General features: G+C 44.9%; 1 protein-coding gene across 1 annotated transcript in view; it reads right to left on the reverse strand.

The window, feature by feature from the left end:
* Nucleotides 1-19,410, reverse strand: part of adamts6 (ADAM metallopeptidase with thrombospondin type 1 motif, 6) — a 74,857-nt gene that overhangs the window by 51,538 nt on the left and 3,909 nt on the right. The window contains exons 3-9 of the mRNA XM_035389931.1: nt 18,831-19,005; nt 16,238-16,455; nt 15,534-15,617; nt 13,610-13,755; nt 5,972-6,015; nt 1,902-2,007; nt 55-201 (exon numbers count right to left, since the gene is read on the reverse strand). Of these exons, the coding sequence (XP_035245822.1) occupies nt 55-201; nt 1,902-2,007; nt 5,972-6,015; nt 13,610-13,755; nt 15,534-15,617; nt 16,238-16,455; nt 18,831-19,005 (920 nt within the window). The remainder of the gene's footprint in view (nt 1-54; nt 202-1,901; nt 2,008-5,971; nt 6,016-13,609; nt 13,756-15,533; nt 15,618-16,237; nt 16,456-18,830; nt 19,006-19,410) is intronic.

The raw sequence follows: 19,410 nt of genomic DNA on the forward strand, positions 1-19,410 counted from the left end.
AAAAGGCTGCTAGGAATAGCATTCCCACACTAACACCCGCCCTCCCCCACTTACTCCAGGAAGCTGGTGATGTAGTCTTTGCTGCAGGCTGACCAGGAGAAGGGGTTGGTGTTGGCCGTGATGTGCGCTGCCATCAGCTTGGCGGCCTCGTGGCCCTTGGTCCCACACGAGTTCCCGATCCCATCGTGGTTCATGCCAAAACTGCCACGGGACAAACAGAGAGAGAGAGAGGAGCACGTCACACACTCCACAAGTTCCCGATCCCATCGTGGTTCATGCCAAAACTGCCACGGGACAAACAGAGAGAGAGAGAGGAGTGCGTCACACACTCCACGCGGGTCTAAATCTGGCGGCGACCAGGCCACGGGCCATTCTGGACGGCCGGGGAACGGCTGCAGTATTAAGAGGAGGGTGTCCTGCTAGACGGGTGTGTGTGTGTGTGGGGAGTGCTTTGACTCTGAAACAGCTGTGTGGAGGGGATGGGGGGGGGGGGGGGGTCGAAGGTCAGACGCTGTCTGGATCTTTGGAGGAACGAGAAAGTTCTAATCACCACCCTTGTGCTTACCTGTCCATTGCTAATTGCAGGGTGGGACAGACCACATCAGAAGCCACAGACAGGGGGGAATGAGGATCAAGTCCTCCATAAATCAAGGCTTCAGGAATGAGAACACATTTACCCGTTACACCCCCCCCCAAAAAAAGGGAATCCTCTGTGGCTCTTCAGCCTTATGGATGTGGATGAACACAGATAAATATATAATACTGTAGTTCAGTGCTAGAAGCATACTTTTCCCCCACAGTCTGAAAGTACAAATCAGTTGTATATAATATTGTATATAACAAACCCAGCCACATTATACGATTATTCTGTGTTTTTCCAAGGATCACATTCAAGAAATTTCACTCCACTCCAGGAAAGAATCAGCAGTGGAGCTGAAAATCTTGGTAGAGTGGGGTTTTTTGAACCCCCTCTCAAAGCACCCAGTATTTTTTCAACTGCCCTACAAGCGAGGCAGACAGGAGACATAATAAAGAAGATCACCATCTTGGTGAACTCTGTAGAGGGGATACGTAGACCAATACATCATAATTATTTTGCTTTATGTTCAGGTTGACAAATGCGTAAGGTATTTGGACACTATCATTCATAGGAGAAATATGTGAATTGGAGACAAAAAAACTACAGAAGAAAAAAATGTGCTGAGTCGAATGTCTAATGTCTAGATTTTAATGCAGACAACGTGCATAGCAAAAAATGCAGAGAGAAGAGAGTCACTGCCAGACATAAAGGTAAAATAGCAAACATATTATTTGTATTAGCCACAATAATCCTATTGTTTAAGGTAAAGATGCAATTTTGGAAAAAAATATACATTTGTTCTCAGTTACTCTTGATACAAGTTTTTAAAAAATCATGAATGGCAGTCAATGGAGACAAAACTACTGAAAGTGAAAAAACTAACAATAAGCAGTTATGTATTACATAAGTAATATGGTGTTTAAAATGCACAAATCTGTCTTTAAATATGACTACAATCATAAATGTCTTAGGAGTACTGACATGAACAAACCCTGACATGGGTTTTTATGAATTTTATAAGGTCAAGGGCAGTCGTGGCCAGGCTGGTCTCAAAAAGTATCTCTAAATCAAATGAACACGGAAAGAATAAGTGTGGTATTTGTTACTGGTGTAGTTAAGCATGGCTGGCAAAACTGGACAATGTTAGTGCTTTTTTAAATCATAACGACAACATTAACGTGGGCTTGTGTGTCTCTGAACCATAACAGCGAGGTCACTGTGATAGCTTGTGCTTTTCAGCAGTCATTTCTCCGAGCAGGCAGCAGGTGAGGTCACAGGTGTGTACTCACTTGTGCAGGTGAGGTCACAGGTGTGTACTCACTTGTGCCCGATTTCGTGGGCGATGGTGAACGCCGATCCCAGGCCAATGTCCTCGTTGATGCTGCAGCTACGCTCCGGTTCACACATTCCTGCCACTGACGCCAGACCTGAGTACACACACACACACACACACACACATTCACACACACACATACACACACACACACACACACACATTCACACAGACACAGACACACACACACACATTCACACACACACATACACACACACACACATTCACATTCACACATACACACACACACACACACACACATTCACACAGACACAGACACACACACACACACACATTCACACAGACACACACACACACACACACACACAAACACACACATGCACACACACACACAAACACACATACACGCATACACGCACACAAACACACACATATACACACACACACACACACACACGCACAAACAAACATACACACACACATACACACACACACATGCAAAAACAAACATACACACACGCACACACACATACACACAAGGGCACAAATACAAACATTCAGGCCAAGGTACAGTGTTCTTAAAAACCCCCACCATAAAAGCCTGGATTCTTCGCTGCAACCTCCGTGGCACTGACAGAGGAGTTGGCAAAAAGTTAAACTCAAAGTCGTTCCCTGAATCACCGGGGGGAGTTCTGCATCGCCGGCTAGACATTAATATTTTTTTGAACTGCAGTCGGAGCTGGAAAATGTCTAGACAAGGGGTTAGATTTATAAATTTTACTTCTGGTAACTAGGGACCACCTAGTAATGCGAGCCAGGGCTGGGAATTTAAGAAAACATTTTCCTTTTTTTTTTTTTCAAAAAATATATAGATGTTTTTGCCGTTTCAAGGCTGCAGAGAAGGCAAAAAAAAGAAAGAGAAAGAGTGAGAGTGTAAGAAAGAGTACCTGATTTCTGAATGTGTAAAACATTTTTTATGAGTGGGTAGATGAGCAAAAAGACCAAATGAATTAAAAGCTAAACTCCGAATGTGTAAAATGAAAGTCCTACACCTCTCACCCCTTACATTCACAACACAGGCTGTCAATGTCGACAGCAGGCGGAGCAGCAGAACATGCCAGAAGACACAGCGAGATCAGCTCCCAAAAGCACCTGCTTTCCACACTGACTGTCAGCTGTCATTAGTAACATTGGGGCTTTCAAAATTTTCCCCTCTGTCGAAAAACAAACTTCCACTTAAAGAGCTTTTAATGATCTCCGTGGACTGGAGGAAATATTAAATCCATGCAGATTTTTTTATGTTTCCGGAGAGCATGCCGCAGTAGGACTGCTGGCTGTGCCTAGCGTGTGAGTGTTTAACGAGCCTCCACTGCATGCCGTCTGCCTGGGGCCCGGCCACTGCGGGTCACTGTGGGGCACTGTGGGGCATTGCAGGGCACTGTGGAGCATTGCAGGGCACTGTGGAGCATTGTGGGGCATTGCAGGGCACTGTGGGGCATTGTGGGGCATTGCAGGGCACTGTGGAGCATTGCAGGGCAATGTGGAGCATTGTGGGGCATTGCAGGGCACTGTGGGGCATTGTGGGGCATTGTGGGGCACTGTGGAGCATTGTGGGTCACTGTGGGGCACCGTGGGCTGGGTCACCATGTCTGCTAGTTCATCTTTTTGTGGATTTAGGGCTGCAGACAGTCAGGGCCCACATCCCTTACAGACTGTGCCCTGGGGGGAAGGGGGGGGGGGGGGGCGCAGTGGGGCGTTGAGGTCACCGTGCTCCATTGTGGAAAAGGGGGGAAGGCCAAAATCCAGGTGTCTCTAGTGCAACTTCCTCAAACCCCCATGGTGGTGCGATCTTTGGTTTGGAGGCCATTTCTCATGAGGAAGCGCTAACTGACAACGGGGTGGTGCCCTGTATGACACCAGCGGAAAAGAGCGCATGAGGAAATTCTGCACAGGCTGGGGTTAACATGTATGCATGTGTGTGTGCGTGTGTGTGTGCCTGTGTGTGTTCCTGCATGTCTGCCTGTGTATGTGTGATTGTGTCTGTGTATATGTATGTTTATATACCCCTGGGTTTATTTGTATTTATATATATGTGTGTGCGTGTGTGTGTGTGTGTGTGTTGGTGTGCATGTGTGTGTGTGTGTGTGGTTCTTCATTCAGCTAGTTAGCTGCAATGTAACCTGACAGGCAAAAGAGTGAGCAGAGGGATCAGTCTGCCCATGTGCAGCCGCACACTGTAGGCGGGATTAATGTAATAAAGACCGTTAAAGGGGGCGATAATGACGGCGTCACAGGGCCGGTGATGTCTGTAAAGAGCGGCAGCCATGTGAGAGGGCTGGCTGAATCACCCCCCATCATGGCAGGAGGGGAAACCAGATCCCTCCATTCATCAGAGGCTGGGGGGGAGAACCCCGGAGCACAGAGGTCAAAGTGCTGTTAGGCCCAAAACCAAAAGAGTCCTGAGAGACACCGGACCACAGCTCAGACCTCAGACCAGGGGGGGGGGGGGGGGGCAGGGGGGAGATCTACCTGGGTCTGTAAGTCTGTAAGAGCTACGGGGGGGCTCCGCCTCCTTCGGCAAGCGGGCAAGAGCAAACTCGCAAATAAAGGGCTACTGACTTTCAAAGCCAGTCCAGGAGGGGAGGGCAACCTGGAGGTGACAGGGAGACAGCGAAGCTCAGCCCCCCCTCCCCCCCCCCCCCCCCCCCCCCCCACAAAAATACTCCCCTGCCTTTAGAGCTGAAAAAAAACCCAGGGGTTCTGCTTCTACTAAAACTCAAAGGTCGCACATGCATTGTCTCCTCTCCTGGATTACCCCTTGACCTCAGAGGCCAACGCGCTGACCCCAGATCATGATCCCGTGGAGCGCCGGGGGGAGGGGGGGAGGGAGAAGGGGAGGGGGCTGCTGGACGAGGAAGCCGAGCAGATGCCAGGGCAATTAAAGCCAAGGCGGGAATGTGACGAATGCGGTCAACCTGTCAAACCACCCCCGGAGTCACAATATTACTTCTGAGATATACTGCTCTACCTAGAGGGCCTTTCACCGATAAGATGGGGCACTGACATTCCCTGCAGTCTGCTTTACTTCTCTCTCCTTCTTTCTCACCCTCTATCTTTCCCACTATCTCTCTCCCCCGTTCTTTCTCATGCTTTTTTTGTCTCTTTCTCTCGCTCATGACCATCTCTCTCATACTCTCTCCCTCCATTTCTTTTTTCTCAACCTCTCTAGCACTCTCTTCTCTTCTCTCACCTTCTGCTCACCTTTTCTCTCCCTCACTCACTCACACTTTCTTCCTCCCTCACTCATCCCATACCTTTCTCACTAATATAACCCGCATGCTCCCTCCATTTCTTCTTTCCTCGCTGCCTCTCCTCTTCACTCTCTCACACGCTGTCCCCCTCTCCTGCTCTCTCTCTCTCTCCTTCGTTCTCTCCCTCTCTCACTCCACTCACAATCTTCAGCCTCTGAGAGCAGTGGGTTTCATTCTACAGGTTAATTCTGTGCCCCGTCCTGCCCCCCCCCCCCCACCTCGCCCCACCCCACGGCCCCCAGGGAGGCATAAACACCTCCGACACCTCGCAGACGGCGAGGGAGGAGAGAGGGGCAGGCGCTGAAACTGGAGCCGTGGGCGTCTGAGGCTGCGGTGCCATGTTCGAGCCCCGCGCGCGCCAAGCTTTCCCGCCGCAGCTCAGGGGGGAGGAGCCGCAGAGGCCCCTCCCTGTTTCAGAGCAGACAGGCATCACACGCAGCGTGGAAGAGAGGGAGACCCTGCCCAGGCGAGGCGGCAGCTAATCACTGAAGTCTGAAACATGTATGCGTAATTTAAAAAAACCACTTGCTCGCCTAGTTTTGTGGCTGTTGACATAGCGTGACTGGCAACGTGTGTTGATCGCACAATCTTCGTTACTGACAACTGCTTGCTTGCGCCCTTCTTCTTTGCTGACAACAGTGTGTTTTGCCTCACCGACCCTCTCCCCCTACACAATTCTAATCTCCATGTCATTACAAGCATTGTACAAGAGAATGAATGTGATGCTTACTCACTCATTAACAGAAAGTACTGTGTGTAATTGGGTAACCGCTTGCTCCTCCTTACCTAAGGTGCCACAGGGTTTGTTCTTGTAAGTGCAGATGTCATACCTGTAAGGAGAGAGAAAGAGATTTTTTTTTCCTTTAACGAACGACACTTGGCTTGAAAACGCCGCACTCCCCTGAGCCTAGCTGGGCCTCCCCGTTCACCCGGTAAGGCCGTCCCCCAGCTGGTACACCGCCGTGGGCATTATCACCCACCTGCGGCTGGGGAGGCAGCCTACTCTGGAACGGCGAAACACAAGCGGAGGAACTCCAGCTAGGGTCTGACCCCAGGCTAGGAGGACACCTGCCAGCGCAGGGGAAATAAAGACATAAACCCATAAACCCAGGTAGGAGCTGCAAGGCAACAGCTGGAGTGGCAATCTACAGCAATCTACAGCAATCTCAAGCTTTCAAAGGGACGGCCACACCCACTCCTTCTCCCGACCTCTTCTCACTTTTTCACTAGAATAACACTGGAACTACTCAGTAGTTGGAGCTGTGCCCCCGCCCCTCCCCCCAACACACACACACACAAATGCGTGCACACACACACACACACACATTTTTCCTCGCAAGTAGTAAAACAGGCACCCAACTGATTTTAGGGGACATGGGTTAGCCTGCATTCTTTCTCCTCTCTCCCGCATGTGGGAAATGCCCCATGGGTAAAACCATGTCCTGACTGCATGACCCAGCACATTTTCACACATCAAACTGAGGAATCATACCAACCGCCAAAAAGAGAAGTATTTCGCGAGTCCTTTGTATTTATTCCAGCGTTATTATTGCTGTTATTGATTGAGCTGCTGTCATTATTTACGCACTTATTTATGTAATGGAGACCACAGGAGATCTGGCCTACATAACTGTCAAGAACAGAGTCTGAGAGACAGGAGGGCCAAAACGACGCTTTGCCAAAGCAGGACCTCCAATCTCTGCTTAGCTCTACAGAGCGTGTCATCACAAGGAGACATCATTAATATCTTACCTGGCAATGTGCCTGAATAACATTTTAGGTTCAGCAGGGGTTTTAATACACATGCTACATGGGATGCATGGGGTGTGTGTGTGTGTATGTATGTCTGTGTGTGTGAGTATGTATGTCCGTGTGCGTGTGTGTGTGTGTGTGTGTGTACATATGTGTGTGTGTGTGTGTGTGTGTGTGTGTGCATATGCATGTGTGTATGTTTGTGTGTGTGTGTGTGTGTGTGTGTGTGAGTATGTATGTGTGTGTGTGTGTGTGTCTGTATGTGTGTGTGTGTACATATGTGTGTATATGCATGTGTGTATGTTTGTGTGTGTGTGTGTGTGTATGCGTGTGTGTGTGTGTGTGTGTGTGTACAGGGAGAATTTGTTAAAGCAATATGCTCTAAAGAGCAAAGATGAGCCTGCTGATCTTTCTCAAGGCTATTTGACTGTGCATGAAATTCACAGCTTACCAAATGGCCAGGCACCCAGAGAGGGGGGGACAGTGTCACAAAAGCAGCAATAATGGTTCTAGATCAGGTGAGCGGTCGCTTAAATCCAGTGTCTCCATGACTTGTACTATTTATGCAACTAAAGGGACTTCTTAAATTATGCAGATGCATATGTGAGCATTATTTATTTGTGTCTCTTAAAATCAGTGTGATTTATTTGCTTTTTTCTCTTTTTTTCTAGAGCTGTCAGCACCTCTCAGTCAGAGCCTACTGCAGAGCTTCAGTGAAGAATGTAGAGCACTCTCATTCCAGAGATGTGCTCTTCAGCGCTGGACCTGCTCGCAGACCACAGACCCGCCAAGGGCACAGGGCCATGGTATATTTTGCGCTGTCATCCGGACCGAGGTCAGACCTCTAAATCAAGAGTGAGAAAAGTCACACTAATATCTACCGCTGACTATAAGCAAGTAGCAACATACAAACAATTCCGATTCAACAGATCTCACTCTGGAGTGGAGTTCTCTATCCTTTCATTTTAAAGCAGACTGCATACTAAGCTGAGATGTATGTGTGCCTTTGTATCAAGGGCTGAAACATGACTCTTTAAATCAACATATTCCATAACTGCCAATTAAAAAATGCTCTATTTTGCAATGAAAACAGTCCTATAATGCTAACCCACCCACCTGTGGATCATGTCCTGACCCCCACAGCGACAAGGTCACAGTCACTGCCCCTACCACAAGTTTTACCAAATGCATTTGCTTCTTTTGCTTTTGTCAGCAAAAAATGGGGCCACTCTGACAGTAAATGATACAATGAGACAATGGCAGCCAAGGGGGGGAGAGAGAGAGAGAGAGAGAGAGAGAGAGAGAGAGAGAGAGAGATCATATGTAATTACTAACAAAAGCTACAGGAGAAAAAAGTACCGCAGTGCCATGAGGCAACATTGTTCTCAGTTCAAGGGGAAAAAAAACAATCAAAGCCAATGAATTACAGCTGTGGCTCACATCTGTCTAGCACAACCATTTAAAGGGCCTAATATCAGATAAATAAATGAAGGCCACATATTAAAAGCATATGTCATATAAATACCAAAACTGATAACGAGGTGTCGTTAAACAGAGAGGTCCTAATGGCTGGCATTTCCCAGAATTCACTGGCCATCGTCACACTAATTTTATTCCCTTTTATTTTTTCCTCTTTTTTTGGAGTGTCAAAGAATACTCTGGAAAAATCTATGCATCATGCACCATCATGGAAGGTAAAATTATAATAATTACAAGGACCAGTTATGCACATATTCAACTGGGGACCTCAGCTGAGTCACCCTGCACCAAAGACATTGTTAAGACCTCCGTTCTCACACAGGGAATTTCACCATTGGTGTTTCGAGTCTGCATCACCACGACTTCCCCCCCCCTAGCTGCACTCTCAGTCATGTAAAACCAATGAAATGATAGTGGGGGGGGGAACGGGGTACTGGTGGTGGAAATAAAACAGCAAAAAAAGAAAGAAAAAAGAAAAAAGAATGATCTACATGGTTTTGGGCTTTCTAATGGAAATGAGTAATCCAATAATATCCATGCTTTTAATCTATTAAAACCCAAGGACAGAGCAAATTCAATTTCAGGCCGATGGCCCCGGTCCAAAACCATGAGGTAGAGCCTCTGGGTCGGCTGGGCTCTTGCCTCCTCCGTAAACGTATTTATTTTGATTTAGTTATTTTAATTTCCCTCACTGCTCTCGCTCAGACAGTCCCACTCCAAATGAGGCATGGCGTCCCAGGCCGTCATCTGCCAAAGGCTAATCAAGACCTACGCCGATGACGGGGCCCGCATTCTTCCCCAAGAAGGAGGGGCCTGACGCGATGCTCTCCGGGGCGCAGCCGCAAAGAGGGCCCCAGGCTGACGTCTGGCCCCCCCGGCTGCATGGCGGAATGACACGCTCACAGACGCCCGCTAACGTGAGCTCGGCCGCGCGTGAACCGCAACGTCCGCGCATCAGCTGCGTTTGCAGCGCTCGCGCATACCGCAGCCGGCTGAGAAAAAGAGCGTATGAAACTAATAGATCGTTTTTTAAATTTTTTTTTCGGGAAAACACGACCACAACTTGTACCCACAAAAAATCATTAACAATAGCACCACTCTAAGTCCAAAAGCAGCATTCCATCGATAACCGTTACTATACTGTAGCATAGCCTGTCTCTCAAAAGGGCCAGTGACTATATCAGCAGCTGCTTTTGTCAAAAAAAAAACTATTTTTCCATTTCCTAACAAAATGGAATTTCAAATTGGGGGGCAATGCTCCTGCCCCCCCATCCCCCCCAACCCCCAAATCGTCTGTCCGTGCACAATGCACAGTGTTCATAGAATCAGCATTCAGTGCAGATACTGTCCTTACCATCCAGTCTTCTAATGGCTCAGCTAAGCGCTTTTGATCAAGCTCTGTTCTGAGGTCTCGTAAAAGCAGTATATGAGAGACATGGGAATAGACTCCCCCAGTCCGCTTTAGGAAAATGAAAATATCTCTGCATCAAAGTAACAGTTTCTCAGTACCATTCTATTACTTATCATATGCATGAAGTCAATTACAGGCCATGAGTCAAAATACCATACCTCTCAAATAAGTGTCAATTATATGTTAATTACATAGCTGATGGGCTATTATTTCTTACTGTTTATGAGAACAGTGTGCTTTCAGTGCGTTTAGTGTGCTTTGCTGTAACAGCCAATGATTCTGTCCTTTAGTAAATGTACCTGCACAGAAAGGTCTTTGAAACCTTACAGTAAATTGACCTGTACTATCAGCTATTTTTTGCAGTTATTTTAGGAGCTTTTTAAAGTGCAGATGGGACCCAGATCAAATTACTACAGAAAACTAGGCACTTCTCCTCTCACAACAAGATAAACATGCTCGCTTCAACACCCATAAGCGCACAAGCAGACATGTGAATTAATTAGGCCAATTATGCAAAATTAGGTCAATTACTACCAAAAGAAAAAAGATTTCACAAGAGAGGCTTCCCTCGACCTGACATGAAAAAAACATTCTTTGGAAGCTCGTGCCAGGATATCATTACTCATAAAAGAAAACCCCACACACATAAATGTCCACACAACCGTGTCTCACTAATGTAAACGGTCCTAAACCCACAGGGCTTCTGAAGAGCGGTCCCTTCTTTTCTGGCAGGGATTCTGCAGTGGCGTTCCTCCCAGGCGCGCTGTTTAATGACAGCTTCCTGGTCTTGCACGCCCACCTTTTTTTCATCATCTCTGTGATGTTGCCCTTCCAGAGGACAGCTGATCATACATCTGCCTTCTGTTCTCCCAAGCTTGTCTCTAGCGGAACCTTCAATGCTGTCTAGTGTTTGCTAGAGGATGTTGGTCTTTTTTAGTTTTCATTCCTTTTTCTTAATAGACAGTGGGGTTGCATGCCAACCATCACAGATAAAACAGTGCCCATGGTCAAGAGCCATTCATGCTAAAGAAAAAACATTTAGAATATTATATGAATATATAAGTGCTGGACAACACACTAAAATAAAGGTACTGATATAATATACTGAAGGAGAACGAGACCAACTCACAGTACTGTTTAAATTAAACTCATTAACTCTGTAATGTCAGCAAAGTATGGCATAGAGGTTTGCTTTTAGAAAGTAGATTACAGAACTTATTTCAATAAACTGGACAAAAATATGGCAGAAGTGGTACTTAGTTCATATGAAACCACACTGACCGTAACGCATGGAATGTCGTACATGGCGGGCAGAGGAAGCAGAGATCCATGGAGAGTTAAGGACCAGACTTGACACAGAACTGGACGCTCTTTAAACAGTAAGCAAAATGATGGCCAGGGTGGGCTGCATGGCATGTACTCCTCATTCCACTTCCTTGTGTTCCTTATGCTTTTTTTTTAGATAAAATGTGACAGGAAAGGACTGGAGAGTGCCTGGTAGCCAGGCAGAGAGAACCTCCCCTTGCAGGAGTCTTAGCCACTGGGCCACACACTTTGTCGGTAACAGAGATGAGCACACAGGTAATTCACTAAGTGTTCTGTGTCAGCTTGAGGGAAACCCAAAGAACCCAGCGCTTGTTTCTAATGAGCTTTAATGTTGATGGTGAGTATAACGCTGACCACAGCTCCTTAATCACGTTTACGGCACAGAGCGGAGGTGCGTGTGCCGGAGCCCAAACCGGCCGACCAGTAATTAGGAACACAATGGCTAGTTGTTTACTAGCACACCTCGCATTGGCCGCAATCTGTCTGTTCTGAAGCTGCAAACTCACTTAGCCCTCTGGCATTAGCAGCCAATCATCTCCTCACAATGCCGCCTTGGACTCCAGCGCTCAGAACTCCCCCAAAAAAACAACCAGTTTCACAATGAATTAGGGCCATGTAAACAGATGTAAACAGGATTCAAATCCTGATTGCTTTGGAGGGCGTGTCACAGAAAGTTAACCAAACTAAATTCTGCTCTGTCTTTTGTTTGGACTCAAAAGGTAGTTTTCAAGCTTCGGCAAACAGCAATCTGATCTCTATAACAACTGGGGCCAGAGTTTTGGTGACATGAACATAACCAATTGCATGCCGACTTGACGGCACACCCTCAGTGTGTAGGAAAAAAGGTACGAGTCATCACACATTCTACAGATTACAATACCTAACACGAGAAAGGAGATTAATACATAATTTACCATTCATTAAAATTCATATTTAAGTTGGGACTTAAACTGCGTTTGCATTCCAAATATTACCCAGTTATACAGCAGGATCCCTACCCGAGCAGTGTAGTACTGTAGATTATAGGCCTGGCAGGGAGACACAGCAACATTATCTTGGAATTCAAACCTACCATTGCTCATAACTCACCCTGACTACTACCATGAGGTGCTAAACGCAGCAACAAAATGTGTCTGAGATTGGCTACAGAGTAATCTCCAAGGAGCATTTTAAGACTTACACCATATGACACCCATGGTAGCTAGAAATGCTGCTCACAGATTGTGGTGGCAACTTCATAAAACAAGGCTGCTATCAAAGCCAAGGCATGAAATAGCCTTCAGTACTTCAGAACTTATAGCCAAAGACCAACCAGTGGAGTTAGCCAGCTTTAAAAAAACATCCTTTCTATATTCAGTTTCAGAATTTTCAGCTAACTGATGATGAATGGCCTACAGGTTCAATGAGAGATAAAAAAGAGGTATGGTTTTTTATTCAGTTTTCTTACTTCAAGGCCAATCAACGGGATGAGTCTCCTATCCAGACATAACAAGTGGACCCAACTCCCAACAGGGGATATGCCCTGTTGCTAGGGTCTGCGGCAAAACAGCTAAGCAATAATAAACCTGATTCCTGGTAATGACAGTGTTTTCACTAAAACACAGTTGCCACCCATAAACTGCAGAATGACTGGTATGCATAAAGCAGTACTTTCAAAAACTCAAGGATTTTTAGGACCTGAGGTGAAATATGTAAGCTGTAAATGGTTCACCATTTTTCATGCTACATTCAGTGTCACACCCCTCTGAGCTCTAAGACATGAAGAGCTAAGGGAAGGAAGTTCATGGTGCCAAGAAAGCAAACAAAAAAACAGACACCACATACCACATCAGAAGTAAAATGACATCATACGAAGATATAACGGAGAGACAATTTGCAGATGAAAGTGTCCTGATCAAATGTTTTGCTCCCACAACTTTTGAGTGACTGGGAAGCTCTGAAAAGAATGAAAAAACCTCCATCCAGGGGCCACCCAATAAACAAGCCAATCAATCTGAACTAAACCAACAGGTCTTGAGAAGACAGGACTAGGCAGGAAAAATACATTTAACTAAATAAACCATGTAAACTAGAAGCACTTGGGACGATCCACTGAGTAAACGTAAATACCAGCATCAAGGAATAACAAATATTCAACTATTCATTAAAATGTTCCTTTCACAGTAGTTGGGATGTGATCTACTTTATCTACTGGTGATGAATGGTTCATGAACCTTCATATCAAAATACGTAAATATATTCATACACATTTACACTTGCCAGTTAGAAAAAGTATTTCCCCCGTATAGTGCATGTGCATACAAAATGCTAAATCATAGAAAGTATGGCTTCTACATAACAAAACTTGCATGACAAGCAAGGATATCACTATAAGTGGCTTAAACAATTGGAAAAGGGAAATTTGCGAATTATGATGTCACTGCAATAGCATGAAAGGACAAAATTTCCATACCAACCTGGTAATAAGAACAGCGTTGTCGTGGTGAGCAATTCCATTCTCTGGGATGCTGTTCCCATCTCCCTGGTGTGACAGAATGGACTTTTGCCACTTGCAGAAGCTATCCAGTGACTTATCTGCATGGTGGTTAATCTCCAGGTTTGGCTAAAACACAAGAACCCCCTCCCCCCACACACATACACACAGACACACACACACACACACACACACAGGGGAAAAGAGCTGAGTATCACTATCACAAAAAACACTTCTGTCCCATGTGCAAATAAGGGACAGATATCAGTCCTTCTACAGGAGATCAACTGACAACCATTCATCCTAAGTTCAGGGCCCTGAACATTACATAACACTAACATCATTGACCAAGTGCAAGTAGGTCAATTAGGTCACCATTTGATGGCCCTCTGTAAACACTATGACACAGCCATCCAGCTGCTGTAAACAACTGTTTTTGTTTAATTAAAATTTTAAAAAAAATATAAACAGCAGCACTTGGTGTTCAGGATGTCCAAGTCAGACGTCAAACAATGCAAATGCACAGACAGGCATGCACAGGCACAATGCCCCCACCCCCCAACTTCCACACACACACACACACACACACACACACACACACACACACACACACACATACACACACTTACACACAAATAAATTCGGACATTTAACGTGTCTGAACACATGTGTACAGCTAATTAACCACCAATCACGACAGTCCGTGATTTGGCAGACAAAGTATATTCCATGTCCTTGAGTTATAACGGTCTCATAACAGGGTCCTATCTATAATGGAAACTCTCAAGAATAGAAATCTTTGCTTCGTTTTGCTTCCATCCTGTGAAAAAATGACATGTATGATTCCTGAAAAAAGATACCAAAAAAAAAAAAACTCAGCCTCTGTTTTTTCCATTAGATTAAAAAAAAAATCATGAAGCGAAGCTTCCCATGGGAGTGGCGTCTGAGCACATCTCTATTTGAGTTTCTTTCATCTTTAGTGGTGGTAGTCATATGGTAAGATGCTTCCCTCCGCCACATCCATGCCAATCACATAAAATAGTTGACAGCCCTCATATGGCGAGTCCTTCAGCTTCTTAAAATAGTCTTTCCTGCGATTTCCTTTTAACGGTGCCATGGCCTGTGTGCTGCCTCTCTCTCTGTCTCTCCTTCTATCTCTTTCTCTCTCTCTCTCTTTCTCTCGGCAAATAGTCAGTCTTCAAGTGTCAAAAAAACTCATGTCTATGGAGCAAACCATTCCTCCCAGGCCGATTATCAGGTCAGAGAGTATAGGGGTCAGGGGGTATGGCCTACGCACAGGAGGGATGTAGGTCAATGGTGCCGTGGTTGGTGAGTTTTGGCCAACACAAGCGAGGTCTGGGACACAGCGGAGAACAACGTCCCTCTGTGTGTCTGGGTGTGCACCCTACATACTACATTACGCATGTGGGTGCGTTGGGGAAAAACAAACATACACAAACACACACACACACACATCCACATGCGCACACACACACACACGCACACACACACACACACACTGTGGTCTATGGGTAAAAACAGTACAACCTGGAAAAGCAGATACTGAACCTAAATGTTTTTCTCTGCTCCACGCATTAAAATGAAAGGAACAGACGGGGTCCTCATTTATATCTCTTAAGCAGTTAGAGTGCAACATTTGAGAAACACATATTGCAGTTAGACTACGCAATCAATTGAATGTGTCTGCTAACCTTTAAGACTAAAATTGCACTTGTCTCCACGTATAATCACAGCAATTACAAAACAAAAATGAATTGATTGACAGACCTGCCGGGCATTATTGAAAACTTTATTTCATTTACAGAATAATGAAAGAAACTTCTTATGCCTTAAAAGATTTGAAGCTAGATACATGAGAAAACTTGAGTGATTGAGAGCATCCTCACCTGGTCTTCTGTCAGAACAATCAGCCGTGTTACAATAATGTTCACAACGTTTCCTAGACTGGCATCCCGGTACAGTTTGGCAACCTGACCTCCAGAAAAGAAAAAAAGACAGAAAGTCAGACAAATTGTGTCACTGTGTCAATACGGCAAAATTTACCCAACACCTAAACGCAGATGCACTAACCGCATACTAAGTTCATGCTAAGTTCACAGCAAATGTATGACCAGTTATAACCCTATGTTACCTATTAAGATGAGGTTTGAAAATTTGTCCATTTGACTTTCCTTACTATGAACATACGTTCGAAAACATCACAAAAGGTTTCATGGTGAACTCCCGGTAAGAACTCTGAAGATGTCAGTGCCATTATCTCACATGAACTCTTTCTTTTCGCTGAGAATAAAACTAAGAGGAGAGAGGGGCCTTTTTCATTGTTATAAAGTGAAAAGATACAGCAGAGTAAGTTCTTCAAACATAAACCCAAAATTATTTTCCGTTTGCGGGGAAATCAATGGAGTCTTGTAAATCGCAAGAAAGGCAGAATAAAGACGCTTCACCACAATCACATTTACAACTTTCACGGCGGTAATACTACAGAGCTATTTAAATGCACCTCCAGCTGTTTTGTGCTGGAGGGCCGGGGGTGTCTGGGGTGGTGGCAGCGGTGAGGAGGTTAGACACCGAAAAGTGGGATCAAACTTACAATATTCATCACAGACAGGATGTAGTGCTCGATGTCCTTGCGCCCATGGTACCCCACCATCATTTTGTCAGCTACCACTAGGGTCTCCACAAAACGCTCTGAACTGACCGATCGTTTATGCCGGTGGGCGCTGTTTGTACTGCTATTAATTGGGGAAGGGGCTGGGGGAGTGGAGACAGGACTGCTCAGCCAGCAGGGTGTCCCACTTCTTGTGAGGCCTGTAAGAGATGGAGTGGGGTAGGGTGGGGCAGGGTATGGGGGGGGGGGAGGTAAAGAGAGAATGAGCGACTTTAGGGGTCACCAGTTAACATTATGAAATGTTCTCTGACTGTTTACAGCAACAACCGAGTTTTAAACATCCTGCCATTAAGGCATTATGCAGTAATGTGCAGCGACTGGATCCGGCTAATAATGTGACTTAAAAAAAATATTTCCTCAGAGACCACAGACTGTCTTTCAACAATGGACCAGTTCAGGCAAATCAGGAGATTGTGTTTCGACCACAGTTTTTGTTCTCAGAACTCCAGAACTCTGAATGTTGGAGTAACCAAAGTCACTGGAACAGCAAAAGACCATTTGAGCCATGCACACCAATGGCTATGATCGCAATCACAGCCTGTGTCCAGACTGGTAGAATGTTCTAGAAACATAAAAGTGAGCCTTCATGAGACTCCAAAATCGAGTAATTATAGTGCTGTTGTGATGGAAACCAATGTGTCATGATTGGTTCGTACGAGCTAGTTTATACAAGCTAAGAAAGACTGATGACTCCAACCACCAATGGTGGGTGGAGCCACCATTGCTCTTCCACTACAAGGTGAAACTCATGGCTGTCTGAATAATTTGACAATATTATATTGAACAGCATTGCATGGACCCCAAAGACAAAACTTTAGGCAGTATGATGCCACCTACAGTATATCCAAAGACCAGTAGACATGACTTAGGTGAGGAAAGTCAGCAAGGTTATAAATAGGTCCACCAGTTTGTCTCCACCATGTGATCTGCAGGGATTTAAACTTGTATTTCAAAGGCTAACCAACAGTGGTCCTCATAACCACAGTGGCACTCCAACAACACAGTCAAGTGACTACTCAAATAACTGAGTTCTAACTGACAGATTTATAAAAAAAAAACAATTAGGTGATCTAATATGGGGAGAGTCAAGAAGAAAACTGAACATGGATGTAAGTTTAAGTGCTGTGAAAAGCATATCTTTGAGCCAGGCGTCCTCACTCCTGGTCCTGGAGAGCCAGCTCCTTACTCAGCACTTGATTAGCACAGCAATTGGTCAGTTAAAGCATTTGATTACACAGTTAATTCAGGTCACCTGGTTTCTCAGGTCTGAACCAGTCACTGATCTTAAGGAAAAAACAAAAACCAGAAGGCTCTGTAGCTCTCCAGGACCAGAATTGAGTATCACTACAGTAAAAAGAGAAATGAATCCATATGAATTAGGGGTGACCACTGTTATCTGAAAAGGGCTGGCGTGGCTGCAGATTTTAATTTTAGCCCAGCACTAAGACACCTGATTCAACTTAAAGTCTTACTTGAAGACCATGATTGGTTCATTAGTTGAATCACAAATACATTTTTTATTTAACTTTCTTGTGCAAATGTTATATAACTGCACTCTTTTTTATTTTGGGTATTTTCAAACTGAATTTAACACTTGAGTGTCACTTGTAAATATTGCTGTCAGTCATCATCCGTGCTTAATTAGAGACAATTATTTTATCAACTTAGATTACTGAGGAGGTGCAAATTGGATAATTGTTTGAGAAGTGTCTTAATAGAGGCTATCGCGACCTGTAGCTGGTGGAGGACTGAAGTGCCTAGCCAGAAAACAAAGAGAGACTAACTGGTGGCCCTAGTTATAAAATATTTGTAATGATGTATGGCACTAAACAGCATTCAGTCTAGCACCAGCATTGTCCTAAACTTTGTGATCCCTTAGTGTAAGTAAACAAGGCCAAGGCAATGCAAAGGTATCGGTCCCCTGATCAGGCACTCAACTAACGCAGCTGACTGTGTGCTTTAAAGAGAAGCCCATTCAAACACTTCTGCATGTCAGAAATTAACCGACACTGTCCCTTTGAACCTAGCAGCTGAAGGCCTGTGTGTTTGAAGCTCAGATGCACTGGGAAAAGCCACAAGCTGATACGTGTTGCAACATGTTGGCTTCATGGCAATGGCAGTCTTGGCTGTAACTAATAACAACCTAATAAGAACACACCAGCCCAACAGCATAAATCTTGACATTTGTCTTCTCTCAAACTGTCAAGCATTTTAGAGTTACCTGAGGAGCAGAGCTTTCCCTCAACACAGTTCCTGGAGAAACTCTGGATAAAACTGATCTCTTGGGATAATGCAACTTTAATGAAGAGGAAATGCAGACATTACATATAGAGACCAGAATTTTCATAGGATGATGTGGGCCAATGCGATGTACGACTTTAAAGTGGCAGTGTTCGCAAATGAGAGCAATTTTTCTGTGAATGAAGTGCACAAGAAACCAATATTTCCTTGACCACTATGTATAGCCATCCCTTCACGTCAGTGGGCCAAGTGGCCAAGATGGAGATTCACCAACCTGAAACACCACAGCTGAACTCCTCCCTGTGCTCTTGGGGCCGGGGAATGGAAGACTTTTTATAAATAACATGTGGCTGGCCTTCTTCAAGGTTTAAATCACTGGGATTTTTGGAAGATATGTTCTTTAATGGCTCAATTAAATACTGTTCTTCTTCTGTTGTAATAACACCATGCTTGTTGAAAAACAAGAACATTGAGAGAACAGGTTATGGACAATGGAGCAAAACAAGACAAAGCACAACATTTGAATCATTGTGGGTATATAGCAGGGACGGGAGAAAAAACCCCAATTCCACAGCAGTTTGAGCAATTCCAGGTCTTACTTGCAGCATGCAGATGCTTAGAAGCCACTGTAAGATCTTGGTGATTTATGGCTGTTACAATAATGCTTGTGTAACTGTACTTACAGAGCTCCAACATTATCATAATTATTTGTGTTATTATATTTGCCCTTAGCAACTTGTAAAATTTACATTTTTACAGCTGGATATTTCCCAGAGCAATTAAGTGCCTTGTCCAGGGGTAGAACAGAAACACTACCCTTATGAACTTAAAAACTGAATAGCATGCCCATCCAT

This window comes from Anguilla anguilla, chromosome 14 (assembly GCF_013347855.1).
Source record: "Anguilla anguilla isolate fAngAng1 chromosome 14, fAngAng1.pri, whole genome shotgun sequence".
NCBI classification, from domain to species: Eukaryota; Metazoa; Chordata; class Actinopteri; order Anguilliformes; family Anguillidae; genus Anguilla; species Anguilla anguilla.